Consider the following 18,293-nt stretch of genomic DNA (forward strand, 5'->3'; position numbering starts at 1 on the left):
CAGCGTATATGTTATCTGATATGCTCTGATTTCTTTTTTTTTTTAAAGTTATATAGGCAGCATTTTATGTATATTTGATCCTTTTTCTTACTTCAAGTTTAATATATACATGTTTTTGCTCTGTGTTTTTTATTTATAGTTATTTATAATTATTAAATTGAAGAAAGTGAAGGTTACTGTTTCAGTGCACTGATATCATTTTATAATATAAAGTTTATTGTTAAACTGTAAAATATCATGCCTCCCTTACATATCTATGTCACAAGTGTTTAAGAACCACATTTGAGGGCTCACTGCAAAAAAAAAAAAGTGTGTTTATGTATATTTTCTGTATATATAAGATTATTGGCTGATACATCAATATTTTTTTACTCCCTAATATCAGTATCAGCATCAGCCCCAAAAATCTAGTATCAGTCGGGCTCCGGTATACATGTATATAAATATATGCGAATGCATGTGCATGTACATATATATGACCTATTTGTCTCTGATTGTAGACTGAAATACATTTCAATTTCAATTAAATAAATGAAAACTATTGAAAAGATTATCATAATCTATAAAAATATGTATGAACACACAACCACCATGCCATAAAGTGCGTGGCTGCGTGTGTGTGTGTGTGTGTGTGTGTGTGTCTTGAGTGTTTGTAGGTCAACTAAATTGCTTCAGTATTCTTGGATGAGCTTGGTCATGTGTTTCAGTGCAGCTAGGATCTCTGCATGTCTGTCCATGTATGTGTGCATATGTAAATGTACATGTATTATGATTATCATGAGGATTCATTGATTCTTACTTTTGATCATTCTGGAAATTTGTGTATACCCATATGCTTAATGTACATAAAAATATCCACACTATGATTGTTAACCACTATGATTGTCTCGTTATTGTTTTATTAGTTTTAATATTAGTTATTATTTTCACACATAACACATATACATCTGTCTTTGTCTTTTTATGTGAGCATACAATACATATATAGAGATATGAGCTCGCTTCCATGCTGTGTGGGTTAGCAGGAGGTGAGGTGGAGTATATGATAAATGTCCTGTTTGGTGCTGACAGAGCACGTCCTGGAAAGCTATACAGTCCCAGGGGCTGGAGTCTAATCACAGTGGTTTCTCTGGAGCCCTTCTGCCTCTGAATGACAAACAACTGTGACCCCCACTCAGGAGAAAAAACACAAACAGGCGGCGCTTAAAACGCTGATTTAATTTCTACTGTCCCAAAATCTTAACGATCAAGTTGAGTCACATCGAGTTTGTCTGTAAAGCCCTTGAACAAACAGGTTTATGACAAGGCGGGGAGAGAAGAGAGACACTGATAAAACAATAAAACTGGTCTCTGATTATTCAGCGCAGTCACGGCACATCCTGACAATTGATAATTAATTCAGGCAGGGATTCAAAAGTATTTGAATAGTTCTAAGAAAAAAGTAATGATTCTTTTCAGCTTTTCATTACCTGGAATTTAATCACCTATAACAACCAGGGTAATGAATGTATATGGAAGCTTCATTAAGACCATCGTGACGTGTTTTGAGAGTTTTCCACGCTTATCCTCTGGACAATATTTGCATTTGTGTTCAGAGCTGATACTGTGTGTAGACACAGTTCTGTTTAACAAAACATTAATTATGTAAACTCAACAAAAGAAAAGCTGGTTCCCCTGGCCTTGATTTTCCCCTCTGCCTCTAATTCTCTTCCTCTACATCCATCCCTCTATCCCGCAAATCACACACAACGCACACGCTCAGACACACACAAAGCGCAGTGAGGCAGAACGCATCTGGCTACACAGCCCGTCAATCTCATGCTGCTGTGTGGCCTTGCTGCGGGACGGCACCGGCTCTGCCCGGTCTTGCTGCCGGTGTTGATTTGAGGCTTCGCACAGGACAGCATGAGATCTCACAGAGCAAGTGCGGGAAATATACGAGGAGAGGGCAAAATGGAGGGGAAGGAGGAGAAGGAAAGACAGTGGGAGATGTAAAAAGAGTGAGAGATAGAAGAAGAGAGGCGAGGAAGGAAAGGGGAAAAACTGTAGGAGAGGCAGACTGAGAGACAGGAGAGGGATCTGGAAGATGCTGAGATTTTCAGCTCCAGCAGCACTAAACACATGCATATGAAAAGCGCCGGTTGCGGCTATTGCTGTGAGACTCCTGAAAAAACTTGTGTGAAGCGTGCCACTGTTTTGCTACCAAAAATGAAACATTTTCAACTCCTGGCGCTCTGTGCTGTGGGTGCTAAACACATGCAAAGTTCTTTCCACTGCCAAGAACATGCCATAGCACATTTGAAAAAGTGAAAAAAAAAAGAGGCAACCGTGTAAATAGAGGCCCCCTGTGAACATGTAACCTCTGGGTGTGTGTGTGTGTGTGTGTGTGTGTGTGTGTGTGTTGGGGGGAGGGGGGAGTATGGTGTCAAATGAATAGATCAGGTCGAGTGGAGCAGTGCATGAAAAGAAAGCATGACAAACAGAGCCAAAGCTTGACGAGTCATAATAGCATTACTCCCTCTTCTAACCCCCTGTGTGCTCATTCCTCCTCAAGGTAAGAATGACTTTTGCTGAGCACGCTGCAGCGAGAGGAGAGTTAAAAGAAGCTGTGAGACCAAGTGGAGAATGCACAGTGCAGCTGGGAAACCTCGAGCAGATACTAGAGGATATCTTCATACTAATCCAGCTCCTTCGGGCACAAACCGAACACACCGCTGTGCTTGAGCACAAATGATGAGTGCTACACCATCACTGAGATATTTCTAACTATCAACGTGTGTGTAAAAGACAGAAAGCCAGAAAAACAGTGTGTATGTGCTGGTGTGTGTCATGACATGCCTCCTCATTGTTATGCTGTATATCCCATTGTGGCGACATGTAAGTTTGTATTACAACAGTGAGATTATCATGATGTTATAAAAATTTCTAATACAATCTATAGGATCATTTTAATACTCAAGAGGAATCATATATATGACTTTTTTTTATTACTTTTAATAGTATTTTTATTGTTATACTATTTCTTCTTTGTGTTGTTTTGTATGTGTTTTAGTGACAACTAGCTTAGGCTATAAAAGTTGTGGTATGTGGTGTTAGTCAATGCTGTAATTGTCCCTATTAAATTAAATATCATACCATAAATGAGTCATTTAGGTTTTATTTTTTAGATTAATAAATTAATTATTTAGCCTATAAAATAGTCCAAAATAGTGAAAATAACCATCACAAGGTCCCAGAGCCAGTGACATCTTCATATTTTTGTTTGTTTGTTTCAAAAGATATTTAATTCACGCTGATATCAAGAAAATCAGGCAATTCTAACATTTGCTAAGGTAGACTTGGGTTTTTTTTTTTTTTGCACTTTTGCTTGACAAAATAAATAATCAGTTACTAAAACTGTCAATTGAAAAATTAAGATACTTTATGACACTGACAAAAAATATCCTGTGAATCCAGTGGTGCCATAAAGCAGTCCTGCTCATGGGTGACTTATCTCTGGTTGTATTGCTCGAAATGGAGCAATACAACCACAGATAAGAAAGAGATACTGTAGCTTCCTCAGTAGAAACCGTATTACAAATCTCTACTGGCTGACAAATCTCTCGTTTCGTAGTATATATCATCATATCGCCAAACCCTAATATCCCATATCTCTGCCAGAGATGCAGCTCATACTCCAGTCGCATTACCAGCCAAAGGGCCATTTGTCCAATCTACTGTAGGAACCCTCTCTGTATCCCTGCTCTTAATATGACCCTATTTGCAGACAGTAGAAAAAAGCCAATCCGGATCATATGACTATTCCTAGCTCGGTTCCAGTGGGAGAGCATTATGGCTTTAACATTATTTTTCATGATCTGGATGATTTTATCAAAGGCCATGGAAAGAGGGCAGTGTTTCTCCAGCTCTGAAAAGGTGGCATGGAAAATGGGACCTGCGACAGGAAGCTCTCCACCCTGCCTTCTGCTAGAGGCCAAAACACCATGAGCACAGTGGCTGCTGAGATAATCATATAGCATGGTGTGTTATGAGCTTTCATGTTGATATAACCACTAATGATCCACCTGAGTGAGTGCCTTTGTCTGAGTTTGCTAGTGCCTGGTGGCTCCACCGTAAACGTGCGCCACACACAGTGTCATGATAACAGTAATGACTGAAGGAATTCAGAAAGCTGTAATTTTCCTGAAATTATATTCTGCGCTCATAAACATATATGTGTCCATGTGCTCATTTACCCTGCGGCACCAGAATCTGTCACTGCTATCTTTTCTGGGTGATGACAGATGAAAGTAAAATTAGCTCCAAAACATCTAGAAAATTGGACACTCTTCGGGCAATCATTTCCATGACAACTTCATTTTCATAAGCGTCGTGTTTTGTCTCTCTTAAAGCCAGAGGTTGCAGTCAGCTCGGTTTTCCTCATTTCCTGAAAACATTTTATCAAAGCAGCAGCTCGGCAGAATCCCAGTGAATCTGGCCTGTCAGCTTGAGACTGACAATAACAGGGCAGCTGTCGGCAGGATATGTGAGATGGTGCATTTTCTATCCCTCGTTCCCTCCTCTCATCTCCATGTGTCTGCATCTCTCCGGCTTCACCTGCCCCCCCCCCTCTCATACTTCCTCACCTTGACCAGGATCCTGTGCATGACTGGGGAGCTGACAAGCCTGAGCATGTGTGTGTGTGTGTGTGTGTGTGTGTGTGTGTGTGTGTTTTCTGAAGCATTTGTAGGTCAGAAAAAATAGCCTCACTGGGAGTCTGACAGAGGGCTTAGGAAAACTTTTTAGTCAGGACTGGCACCTCGCTTGTGAATGGTATATTATAGCAGTCTGTGTGAAAAATGCAGAATACGCAGAATCTACACACACACACACACACACACACACAGAGGTAAAAAATGTTCTCCCTCAACAGGTGCGTACAGACACAAAGCCATTACAATGTATTACAGGATGAGAGGTGAGGACTATTCATGAAAGTGGCCTTCACAACAACTCCCTCAAGAGATTTTAAGTGTTTAATCTGAAGCATGCAGCATCATGCGGAAGGCTTAGACAGTTCTAATCTAACAGGCCCAAAGAAACAGAAAGCCACTATTTTCTGTTCAGGGCTCCAAAAAAAGCCATGAAGATGTGGCGTGCAATTGTGTCAATAAACTGCTTCCTGTGAATGATACAACCTGCAATGTATCTTGCTAATTTTATCTGTAAACCAACGCTACTCCCGTCACCTAATGTAGAGAGTAAAGTCAAGAGGTGCTGCGGATCAATTCGGGTTAAAAGAGGTTAATGTTGTTTGCCCTCTGAGTAATGAAAGGGCACGTGTGTGACTATGCATGACTGCAAATGTTTGCGCACATTATCTGTAACAGATATGTTGACAGATATTGTAGATAGTCGAAGTGGGAAGTGAAGTGGGAAAAAACTGATAGTTAAGCTTTGTGGTAATGTTGCAGGAATGTTAAAACAAATAACAGGACAGGGGTAAGACAATGGGAGCTGTGTGATAAATGTGTGTGTGTGTGTGTGTATGTGTGTGTGTGCATGTGTGTGTGTGCGTGTGTACATGTACAGGCAGGCATTAAAGCAAGGAAGAGTGTGACTTCCATCAGCCAAATTACAGAAAGGAGTTTCTAGACCAGTACCTGCTCATTACCTGAAGATGAGTCACTTTGCAAATTACAGAGCAGCCACATGTCCCAGGTGTATTAAATGACCCTCCTTCTCTCCCTCGTTTGATTACACACACACACACAAGCACACACACACACACACACACACAGATGTACACACCACTAACCCCCCCCCCAAGAAAAAAAAAAACATGCACAGATTTTAGTTCCAGGTGTGACATTTGTACTCTGCACCACTGTCGCCATCACGACTTGGTTAGTATAATCAAGTTAATCTGTACAGCAGGAACTGGCTAATGAAGTTACCTTCTCCCACTGCCCCAGGCTGGGAAATTATGTCTCTGTCAGGGGCCTTTTAACCTCCGCATGCGTGCATGTTTCCCCCCACTGCCTGCAGAAACACACACCTTCACACACCGGCTTAATGAGTGCCTGGGGAGGCAGGCACTCACACACACTCAAAGACAGGTCTGCTTTGAGCTTGTGCTTCTCCGCCAGCCTCAAATACTGAACCCTTCCCAAATACACTGAGCATACTGTAAATCCCCGAGAAGCCCTAAGGCTGAGAGGACAAGGACAAAGACAGAGAGGAAACACAGCCTGGTGTAACACTCAGAGGGAATGATGGAGCAATGAAGAAATTAAGAACAGAGAGCAACCTTGAAAAAGGAAGGATGTGAAAGAAATGTCTTTCAGAAAGCTCAATAAAATTTACTTATACTTCATGTCCAACTCATGACAAGAATCACATCACAAAATTACATTTTTGTAAATAAGTACACTTAAAGACAAAAAACTGGGGATATGCTGAGCTGTTCAGTAGGATTGGGACCTAAACAATCATGGAATTTTCAATCAAGCGATACTAGCCATACCTAATTTTATGATCGAGACATCGCTGAATAAACCTAAGTACAATGTTTCATGAAAGAAGCAACAACAGCTGCAAGAAAGCAGATGCTGTCCATGTTTGTCTTTCGGTAATTCAGACTCAACACTTTCTACAGCTGCTTCACAATAAAAACCCTCCAGGAAAACAAACAGGTGGTGGTTGATTACTCTGAATCAGAACTGCAGAAATCACTGGAAAAGCTTAGAATAAGGCCAAGTCTAACTTTTGATAGATTTTGTTGTTTTTTAGCCCTATCATCACATTAAGTATTGCTTTAGCTTCATGTTTAGCCTTGTGTAAGGTGTAGATGAAATTTCCATACCACTTTTTTAATAAGACACTGTTTATAAATGATTCCACTGTAAGTAGCAGCTTTCTTAATGGTTAATAAATCAATTAGTCATACTTTATTTAACCATTAGTAAGACCAAGTATTGGGTTGCCAGATTGTGAAAAAAAATCTCTCTGGGTGGCTTTTATCCTCTTCTAGCAGGATCTTTGCTTTGTCTTTTTAGTTCTTTAATTTATCAGGAAAAGCTTAAAACTATTATTATCTTTTAACATTAAAAACTCTTTATTAAAGACTAACAAATATTTGTAACTGAAGACAAAGGGGATTTTTCACAACCTGGCAACTCAGATGTTTGGGTATTAATGGTTTGTACCGCATCTAGAAAGCATTAGTTAACAATTTATTGGCCATTAATAAGCTTTTAGTCACAGTTCATGAAGCCATTATTATAAAAAAGCGTTATCAAGAATTTAAACCTATTTTTTACAGTAGTTGAGTAAGAACACACAATACTGTAACCACCAAAGAAAACCACATTTTCCTCTCAATAAAACCTCCTCTCAACCTCACCTTTCACCCAATTTCTCCCATTATTAATTCCTACCGGAACATATCAACCACAGGGGCACTGCAGCCACAGACATTTATTGAAACTAAAGAAACTAAACTAAACTAAATCTTTCTTCCCCATCTCTAAGGGGAAAGACAGACGGACAGACCCATCTTAAATCCTTCAGCCGGAGCTTGTGGCGCCACAGGGACTCACTGGACTGGGATAAATCCTCAGTTCCATGGCCTCAGCATTGAATGAGCCCGATCCCCCAAGAGCACATGTGCCTAACCAAGCCAACAGACAACCAGTGAAGCGAGGAACCCTCCTCTGAGAGGTAAAACCTAGTTAATTCATCTGCCATAATGACAGTCTGAGCCACCGCTGCATGTCTCCAAGCCACAGATGAGTCCCAATCAAAAGTCGTCTCCAGCTTTCATCGACAGATAAGGGCTAACAGAATCAGACACTGGCTCTTTATTCTGGCTCAGAAAAAGGAATTAAGAAGTCAAGTTGTCTGGGAGGAGTTTTTCCCCTTTTGCTGTTCCAGTCAGGAGTGAATAAAGCCAAGTTAGCCAGACAAACACATTCCTGTCTGCTTCTTGTCCTGGCAGCGCTACTTCAGACGTGACTGAGTTAGCCCTCCATGCTGTGCAGTCCCTCTGATGGGATTAGCTCTTAAAGACTGTGGAAAACAATTCCCTGCTCCCTCTCAATAAGGTCAAAATAAAGCATTGGTGTGTCACATCATGCACTGATAAGTCAGCCAACTATCCACCTGCAGGAATGTTTTCTAATATATCAGGAGCTTATACAAGGGATAAAGGCACAGGTCTGTTGTGGATAAGAGTAATGCAACAAATTAGGTGGGCCATTTGATGTAACCTTTCTGTGTTTGGAAGAACCTCCTCCCTACAATGTTAATATTCCCACTGGCCTGGTTCCACATCCTTTCTAAAGGGCAACAAATGGCTCCACTTATGGAGGTGGTGCAGAGGCTGCGAGCATCAGGTTACCTCTGCATGTGGATCACAATAAAAGGGACTGGACTAACAGGAAAGAAGCTATCTCACCACTCATTGCTTCACATGCTAAACACAGGCTATCCATTTCAGCAACCATGTTTCCTAAAGTAGAGGAGGGCCAGGACCCCAAGGGTATCAGGCTTTTCGTTCTGCCTTACAGCTCGTTCGCTCAGTTAATGAGAACATTAATTACATTCCACAAAAAATATCTCAAAAACAGCAAGAGCGTGTGTGCGCATTCACAAGAGAGATGAACAATCATGCATGTTTCGTTTCAAAGGTGCTGGTGTAAGGCAAATACTTCTGAACAGTGCTAAAATACCTCAGGGAGGTGTACAGCAAAATATTACCATTTTCTAATTAGGTTGAGACAAATTATAAAAGTTTGAATGTGTGAGCAAGGAAGATAAAGCAGGAAGGTGGAGTGCAGCACACTATGGGTAAACAAAGCTATCTGCAGTAAAGCCTATTAGTGCAGAGCGAGGGATCTCAGCATCAACAGGGTTCCATTGTCAGTTGTCTTATTGTCACATGACACCACTGCTAAGCAGAGTAATACCCATATTAACCACCATTCTCCTAATGCCTTTTCTCCTGTCCCTTGTGATCAGCCTACTTCCAGCCATAATCCCAGCCTAAGCTGATTCTTAATTACCCTGGCTGTCCGAGCAGACAAAGGCCAGGCCCGACCTGCTCTGAGGTCTCTGACACACTGTGTACTCCAACTACTCTCTGAACACATCATGGCTGCAAAGCCTGTTTCTATAGCAAATCCCTGCTGTTTGATCTTTGCAGTGCAATGTATTTATCATCAGAAGAATATGTCCTAAGCACGGTATGCTAATTTGTTCATTTGCATTTTCACACTGTGCAAGAATAAAGCAAACAAAAGCCCCATAATCCACATGGCTGTGATTTATGGAAGTTCAAAATGGCCAAAGGAGTTCAGCAAATATTTACATATAATCAGGTGGGAACAATCACCAATCTGCCCCTTCCACAAATACAAAACACACACCTGAGCGCTCGCCAGTGTGAATACAGACTCCCACATAAACACCCACACGCATACAGAAACACACACACACAGTAAGGCCAAGCAATAATTATCTGTATCTGAATTAAGCTCTTTGTTAGCAGCACCCTGTGGGCTCCCTGGACATTCTTGCATATTTCTGGCTTTGTGCTACTGCAAGACACGCAACAGTGCTCTGCTTTTGGCTACAGAAGGTTCATGCTATTTGAAAATGGCATGATAGTTTCCATCCACATTAGCCTTTCCAGGCCATTCCCTAAAAGATTGCCATTCACATCAAAATGCCAAAAACAACAGAGAGGCCTTGAAATCTCCTCTACTGGGCAGGCCTCTTGAGCCAGAAGCTTTACAGTAGATCACATCACAATCATGGCGTCAGCATTTGTGAAACGTTCCATTCTCCCAGGTCCACATATCAAAGTGAGACCAGCGTTTGAAGAACCCTCGTTTCCAAAAAGGTCAATTTGCAGCGCCAGCTTGGCGTGAATGGTGGGCCAAAAAACAGATGAATTTTTAAATGTATCCATATTAGTGTGGACATGGCCTTCATCTAGCTTTAAAAGGAAACTCGAAAGACTCTGAGTCATTTCAGTGCCCACCTCAATCCACCCATAAGCCCCTCATCTCTTAGAGCAATCACCACCCCATTCCCATCATGGCCTCATGGCGGGCTGAGTCAGACAGGCAGCACAGGAACAAACAAAGGTTTTTCAAACTTTCATGACGAGCTGTCTCCCAGGAACACCAGGCAGCTGAGCAATCGCCGGCCCAGAAGGACCCAGGAGGACCATGGGGGGACTATAGAGGGCCAGATTGCCCCGAAGGAAGGTTTGTCAGGGCCATCCTACCTAATCTTCCTCAGGTGAAAGGCAGATCACCTCTCTGGGTCACCAACAGACCTAAACATCAAAGCCATGTACTGGCATTGTGATGAACTGTGTTGCACCTGTTTCTGAGCAACACAATAATAGCACAGCAATCTGAGGGGAAAGGGCACATATTTTCTTAGTCGGGAGCTATCTCTCTTCATTAGTGTCCTGGCAGAACTGACTCACACACTGTCTAAATACACTAGACAGCGAATACAGTTTCTTCCCCTTTCCTTAAGGCAATTATACCACCTTGTCAAAAGAAATGAACAACAGGCTCTGTTTTCAATGAATCGGCTCTTAATGAGTGGCTTGAATCATGCATACTGCATCCCCTGACATGAGGGAAAAAGGTAAAGCGGGGCAAACTCTGAACTGCTTGCCCTGAAATGTCTGACAACGATACAAAGTGTAACAGCCAAGGGAGAAAGGGATGTTGTTTTATGAAAAGGTACTCGCAATCCCCTGAGCAACTGCTGAAATAGAGGCATGTCAAAGTAAGGAGGATTGTGATGGGAGGTCATGGAGGATCGAAAGGAGAGCTTCAAGAGGAAGAAGACAAGAAGAAGAAGCTGACTGTGACAGGCTGTGTCTGAGAAATCAATAGGCTCTGCTTTTGTTCTGTCTCATTTCAACACCTGAATCAGAACAGTGTCCACTGCCGGACAAGTTCCCAAACTCTCTTTACCAACATCACTCGACAAAAGCTTTTATATCAAACTGGCGGTCAGAAGCCAGCGTGCTAGTATACTATGCTCTCCTACACCGACTGCATTTACATTTAAACGTGATACTGTTACAGTACAATGCCCCTGCAGTCCAGAGTGGAATAAGGATTGCATGTATTCTGCAATATTAACAAAAATTACAAAACTGCCAGACTACTGTGTAATTTTCCCCGCATGGAACTGTGATGAAACTGCATGCAACATTCACATCTCTGTTGTAAAAAATCCACCCAACTCCAGGTTGGCTGATGTTTTCACTTCAACTAAAAATTTCATGGACGCCATGAAACATCTTGAACTCCTTGAAAACCCACATAAATGCTATCCAGCCAAAAACAAGGTCTGTCCACATCATGTTATCATTATTATTAATGAGACTGCTTTTAAATCAAGCACCTCATACGTGTGATATCAACAGGTTTGAAATAATTTCGCTGACTGATTTACAGCCAGCTGGCACCTGTGCTACCACAGCTGCCATGACCTACCCATAACCCACCAGCAACAGCAGCTGTCACAGCTGAGTGTCACCGCTGCGCCATGAGACTGTGCTGTACAGAAAGAGAGACAAAATGCCTTCAATTCAATAGCAAAAAAGGACAAGTGATGCAAGGTAGAAGCTGTATAACTGAACAGATACGGCTTTTTTTTTTTTTAAAGAGCTCAGTTTTAGTTAGATTTCATGCTGTGAAGGCTTCAAATACTGTGCTCTTTTAAATCAGCACACTAGACAATATCCATGCTCTGTTACACTTTAATGCTCTTCAATTTCCACTGTCCTAATAAAGTTTATGGGAAACAGAGTCAGTCTAATCAGTATGAGATCCATCAGGGTGATAAGTGTTTGGGTTCATGGTTGGGTCTCTGTAAGGATATTTCTTCACCCAAAGGGACTGGCCAAACCAGAAATACCACTGTCCCTAGAGGGAAGGCATTGTGGCACAAAAAAAACAAAAAAAAAAAAACCTGCATCCATTATACCAGCAGGGGAAAAAAATGTCCCTGAAGAGAGTGTTTTGACTTTTAGAGTGTCAGCGGTTCATATTTCACTGGGGGTATAACATGCAGAGAACTACAGGCAGCTCAACAACAGGTCAGATGTTGACACTGTCATCCTGGCCAAACTCTGAACTCTGACTCCGCCATTCCTTAAACACAACACCGCGACAGAAGGCCTGAAGAATGTGGCCATACATTTGTTGACACAGAGAAAGGTAAAGAACTAAAACACAGCCAGTGGGCTAAATATAAACTGCTCAGGAGGCTCGCTTTCCTCCGGGTAGGGATAAGGACCAGCCAACGCTCGCAGCAGCAGCCTTGTAGACCCACTTTTCGCAGTCTGCAGCTCACTACCTCAGGGAGGAAAACACAAACACTGAAACGGCTGCAACTCACAACCCTGCTTATTTCTTTGTCGGATAATTACACATCTGTGTCTGTGCTCAAGCTATGCAGTCTCTCTCTCTCTCTTCATATAAAGGCTATAAACACTGGCCCATCTGTGTTCAATGACAAATTTCCATGTCCATTATTCAAGTAAAACATATGCTTTTAAATGATAATGAGTATAATAGTCCTGTCATTTTAGACCAGTACATCAACAGGATATTTTGCAGCTTATTTGTAATACATACAGCCTTCTTATGGTAATGAGACACTCTGGCTCACTCTTTCATGTTTGAGAGGATTTCTACTTTTTCCTGTCCTTTGCTCTGCACAATACTTCTAACATTCCACTAACAAACCCAGCTACTTGTATTACGTCATGCAAGTCCTGGCTGGCTGGCTGGCTGGCTGGCTGGCTGGCTGGCTGGCTGGCTTGCTGACTAGCTGGGTGGCTGGCTGGCTGGCTATTTCACACTCCTACATCAAACTTGCTGGCCACAGGCAGGATGCCACTTTGATCAAATTTAAGTAAAATGGACTTGCCGGAGTTTGAAAGATCAATACCACATTAATAACACCTGGCTGAGGGAGCTGAGAAGCCAACACTCCGGCTGTTACTGTGGAGTAGAAAGGAAGAGACAGGCCAAGGCAGGCCACTGACTGTAAATCTCTCAGTCTTGGCATCTCTTCCAGGGTGCTGGAAGGTGTCACAGTAACCCTGAAGAGTACATAGTGGCGACAGCTCCAGACCCTGCTAGCATCAGTGTCAGGCCTGAGTCACTTCTCAGCATGGCAAGACTTCAGAGCCTGATTTCCTGCGCTTGTAGGCAATGATGCTAATAAACAAGGATGCTGATTAACATGCATACACACAAAAATGTAAAAGCACCACATTCATAAGGTATACTGTGTTTTCATCACCCGTATGCTAAAACATCCACTGCAGATGACACAGAGTGCAAGTTTCAAATTAAATTAGTAAGTGGTCTTTTGGTACATCGCTTGCAAAAGAGATGGAATATGCTTAAATTATATTTGAAGAGCCTGTCCAAAAACAGCACAAAAATGCAGTGACCATGAGAGGAAAAGTAAAAGATTCTTTGCCAAATGTTCAGTCAAACATGGAATGGAAGAACAAGAGTGTGAGCATTTAGTCAAAGTGTTTGAGGAAGTAAGTAATACAGGGCATAACTATCATCTTTTTCACCTTAATGCTAATGAAAACATGCATTGGTGAGCTGTTGTCATGCTAATTTTCCATGTTTCTCATTTGCTAATGTTTCATGGTCGTTTAACTCTTTTCTAAAGACAGAAATTCATTTCTTGGTCTCTCACTTGTTGTTCCTGCAGATTCCTGACCCCTGACACTTACAATAAAGGAAACCTTGACAGGATAATACGTGTCATAATTATCTCTAATCTGCCCAGTTTCCCTCCGAGTGGTTCCTTTCAGAGCTCTTTGTTGGCCTGCAGAATTGGCCACCAAGACTTGATATGAGGGAGCGAGGGAGCGCAGGCGCACGGTGGAGAGCTGGGCTCAGTGGCAGAGGAGGCACACTGCAAAAGCTTTTGGGCATCACCCTGTACTCAAATGCAACAACCTGCTCTTTCTCTGCCTCAAAAACATGACTCCCAACCTGTACTTAACCTTTCTGAAGAGCAAACAATCCTCCGCTTGAGTAGGCCGCAACTCACTCCTTAAACAAAAAAGAAAAACAGTTGGGACCTTTTTGCAGAGAATTTAGAAACAGAACAGTAACATGTGATAATTAAAACGAGGACAGCAAAATGCTTAGCAGGATAATTTAAGCAAAACAATCTCTGCAGACTCAGCACAGCACAAACTGAGGTGAGATGCATCGCAACAAAGTGAGAAATGAGACCAGCTCAAGACAGAGGAGGCCCCAGATTGGACACGGCAATGAGGACCAATCATGGCATCACTTGGCATCCTTGAACACGTATAGTACATGGATATATTTCATCTTCTAGACTCGTGAGATGAGTGTGGGCTGGCTCCCTTCCACACAGCCCCACATTACAATAGATCAGAGACAGAAACGAGAAGAGACAGCCCACAGAGCAGAGGACTCCTCTCATAAGCACCCTGTTTAATCACACACACATTAGTGCTGAGGGCAGAGCGTCCGGCAGAGCCGAAAACAAAACATCCTGACGCTCCATCTGAATAAATCCCTTTGTCATTCTCAGCTCCTCTCTCTCCCTTTTTCTTTCCGCCCAGATCCCCACCCTCCTTGTTGCAAAGTTTTCCATCTGCTCTCTGAATTACCGCCCATGATCCCGCAAAGATGGAAATCAACCAGCCTTTTCAGGAGAGGAGACAGTCTGATCTAGGCCCAATCCCCCCCCCCGCTCCCTCACCCTCTATCCACAGATGGTGGCCTGGCTCCTGCAGGGAACACTTCCACTTTGTGGATTTTGCTGCAAGTCTGTGGTCCAAGGCAACATTTTCTACATAATGGTTCAATTTTTTTTCCCCACCTGGCTACAATAATTCAAAAATGCATTTTTCAAACTCTTTTTTCCCCCCATTCAAATAGATGCCCTATTATAGTGAATACATCTGATGGACTCTCAAGAATCAAAATGTAACAGCTACAAATAGCTGCAGTGAGATTAAACATACAACCATTATGATTACCCTTTGCAATAAATTGGTACAGCAAGCACGTTTAAATTGTGTACGGACAACTGTAGCCATGTAAAAAATAGATTTGTCTTCTTTTAAGTATCCTGTATAGTCTCTTTAGTGCCTCCCTTCTGATCTGCTTGCTACATATATCAGTGTCTCCTGTTAATATCTGCTCTATCTTCTAATATCTTTTTCTGTTCATACATGCTGGTGGTCCTGCAGTATATATAATGTTTCCCAGTGCTGCTGGTGTCGATGCAGTGTAAACTTGAAGCCCTTAAGTATTATTCATTCCATGCCATGCTTTAACTAGACAGTCTGGGCTCCACAGTCCTTTTCATCTCACTCCAAGTGTTATCTTATTCACTGAAATAAGCAAAAAGGATATATTCTGCCTTAACTTGAGATCAAACTGGGAAATGATACATGAGACACGGGATAATTACACCACTCAGTCGACAACATTTGCTGCTAATAGAGGAGACAGATGGTAAGTGAGCATCCATTCTATTTCCACAACAGAAGAGGAAAAGAGTGTCAGAATGGGCTTTACACCATAAAAAAAAAAAAAAAGAAAAAAACCACACCCAGAACTGGACTGGACTTTCATGTTCATAACCTCTTTGTATCTGAGCAAATATGTGAATATGATTTTTTTTTTTTTTACTCCTCTTATCACCCACACTGCAGTCAGTCCAGTGCAGCAGAGAGCCTCCATATTTCATAGCCTCTAATAATTTCACTTCCCCTGAACTGACAGCCTGGACCGACCGCAGCAGGAGGAAGAGTTATGGAAAATATGGATTTGATCGGGTGGAAAAAGGCAAGAAATTCCCAACGGAGCGCAGAGCTTTAACTGTTATTAAGCATTCAAGGTTAAGGTGTGGTCCTCACACAATCAGAGCCATAAACGAAGAGTGTTAATCAAAGGAGACATTCTGAGGATTGTGGGAGTCAAGGCTGCGTTTATGCTCCTCCTATAGGATGAAGCATGAGGGAAGTCAGGCCAGGTGATCAGTCATGTAGAGGAGAAGCCACAGAAATTGGCAGTGTTGAAAATTGGCAGTGTTGACTATTAGCAGCTAATGGGAAGGTAAAAGCGCAGATGGCAAGGCTCGCAACACTCCAGTTAACTAACTAAAAAACCGACGCTGTGTAAATTTTTGTTGACAGACACTCTCACACAGCCTTAGTGAAGCGTCGCTGTTCCATTCAGCTCTTTTAATTACCTGTGTGTGATTTAATCCTTCATATGTCTCAGCCCATTCCTCTTAATGATCTGCTCCATTCAGCTCGTGACAATACACATTCTGCTCGCAGGGTTTTGTTTGTTTTTTTTGGCTGTTGTTGTTACTTCTTTCACTTATATTAATAAGTTTTCACATTTCTCATCATATAGTAGCACAGGCAGGGAAATATATTAGTCACATTTAAATTTGAAAAATATCCAGCCACTGTGGTGTCACCATAACAAGGCTTTTTGTACACGCGTGTGACAAGCACTGTGTGGTATTATTATATGGTGTTAAAGCAGCCTGCAGTGTTAATGTTACTGCAATATTACAATGGTTTTATGATCTACATGGGTAAGATTGTGAATGTGTGAGTGTGTGTGAGTGTGTGTGTCACAAAGACTAGCACAGGCCCAAGTCCAAAGTATATCATAATAATTACACAGCATAAATGGTAAGAATTCAGTGACTAAAAGCAGATTTTAAACCATGAAGGTCTGTGTTAAATTCACATCAAAGATATTTATTTTGACCACTCCTTGTGTCTCTCTTTCCATTTCTCTGTCTCGCTCTGATAAGTGGCTGATTTCAGTTTTCATTTATCTTTCTGGAACACTACTGCAAAAATGACATGCGGGGGAAAAAGACAGAGTATACTGCTGGGAAACAATTTGAGAAATTGCATAACTATGATAATTTTTTATCTGAAAAACACATTCTCATCATACTACAATCCAGCTTGTTTGCTCACAAAACAGAAAAGAGGACTTTTACAGAGGGAAATCCTTCTCTACAAACCAATTAACATGAAATATGTCATTTCCCTCATCTTAGATGATTCACACATCGCACAGTTAAAAGCTCCATCCTGTAATAGTATTATGAGGATATGATTTTAAGCATTACAAATCTAATCAGAATGTAAACTTTCAAGGAGTCACACAGCCAATAATACGCAACCCAACACCAGTATGGAGCAGCTCCAGGTTTTAGTCTCTGGATGTCATCACAGATTGGTTCAGGCTGTTGGGATTTGGGAGATCCGTGCTCACACATATTGATTGAATTGTCTTAAGGTATTTGGAGTGTAGAGGATGTTCAGTTTGAATGAACTGATTTCTAACTTTGGCTCACAAATGTCAAACACCTTTTAAGCTACCTGGCGCCTTTAAATATGCGTGAGCAATAACAAATACCAGAAGCAGCTTAGCGCAGTAAATTGTGTTGTTTGGGGAAATAGGAGCTTTCCACAGAACACCCAGACGCAGTATATATCCTAATAACACACATTACTCGGCAGGAACACTGGCTCTGAGAAAAGTTAATTCTCCCTTTTACAAAGTTAATATGGAATTTGTTTTTATATTCTGCTGAAAGCATTAATATTGTTCCATTTGTAAGTCACGGGAAGCAGCAGTAAACCGCAGATAAAGGTGTTTGGGAACAGAGGCGCAAAGTTGGCATCCTCACCAGACTCGCTCCGCTTTTGCTTTCAGTGGAGTTTCATCCAAATGTAAAAACTTTCCAACTGCGTTTAGGAGATCGAGATGAATATGAGCCTTACCTGTTGGCCCCTCGATGCCATCGGCGTAGATCTGAACAGTCAAAATCAACAGAAAGGCGCAGGTGTTCATCGTGAAGCGCTTTTAGTCCACTTTAAACGTGCAGAAGAAATCATTTCATTCAGTCCTTGGGGTCCGGGTGCGCAAGTTGTAGAGCCGAGCCCATCTATTCCTCCAATTCTCAGTGAGTGGAGTTTCGGAGACACTGAGAGAGACAGGGCAGAGCTAGTTCTGCAAACTGACGTCAGGGTAAACAGTTCAGGGGAGAGATTTCTTTCTCAAACCCACTTTCCTTCCCAGCCTCCACGACTCCACAAGGACGCAAAGTATGAGCCGGGCGACTCCAAGCGGCCAAATTCAGCAACAACAATGTGGTGTTCAAACGTCGGCTAAGCAAAACCCCAGACTGTGTGTGTGTATAATCTTGTACTTCTGTCT

The 18,293-nt window shown here is 41.9% G+C and overlaps 1 protein-coding gene across 2 annotated transcripts in view; it reads right to left on the reverse strand.

Moving 5' to 3' along the window:
* ptprub (protein tyrosine phosphatase receptor type Ub) overlaps positions 1–18,213 on the reverse strand; it is a 167,749-nt gene extending 149,536 nt beyond the window's left edge. Inside the window, exon 1 of one of the 2 annotated variants that reach the window (XM_044358650.1) lies at positions 17,858–18,213. In XM_044358650.1, coding sequence (XP_044214585.1) covers positions 17,858–17,927 — 70 coding nt within the window. In that variant the 5' untranslated portion in view covers positions 17,928–18,213. The remainder of the gene's footprint in view (positions 1–17,857) is intronic. The other variant, XM_044358652.1, reaches the window with a different exon arrangement.
* Positions 18,214–18,293: the final 80 nt, after the last annotated feature.

The sequence above is a fragment of the Thunnus albacares genome, chromosome 8, assembly GCF_914725855.1.
Source record: "Thunnus albacares chromosome 8, fThuAlb1.1, whole genome shotgun sequence".
Classification (NCBI taxonomy): Eukaryota; Metazoa; Chordata; class Actinopteri; order Scombriformes; family Scombridae; genus Thunnus; species Thunnus albacares.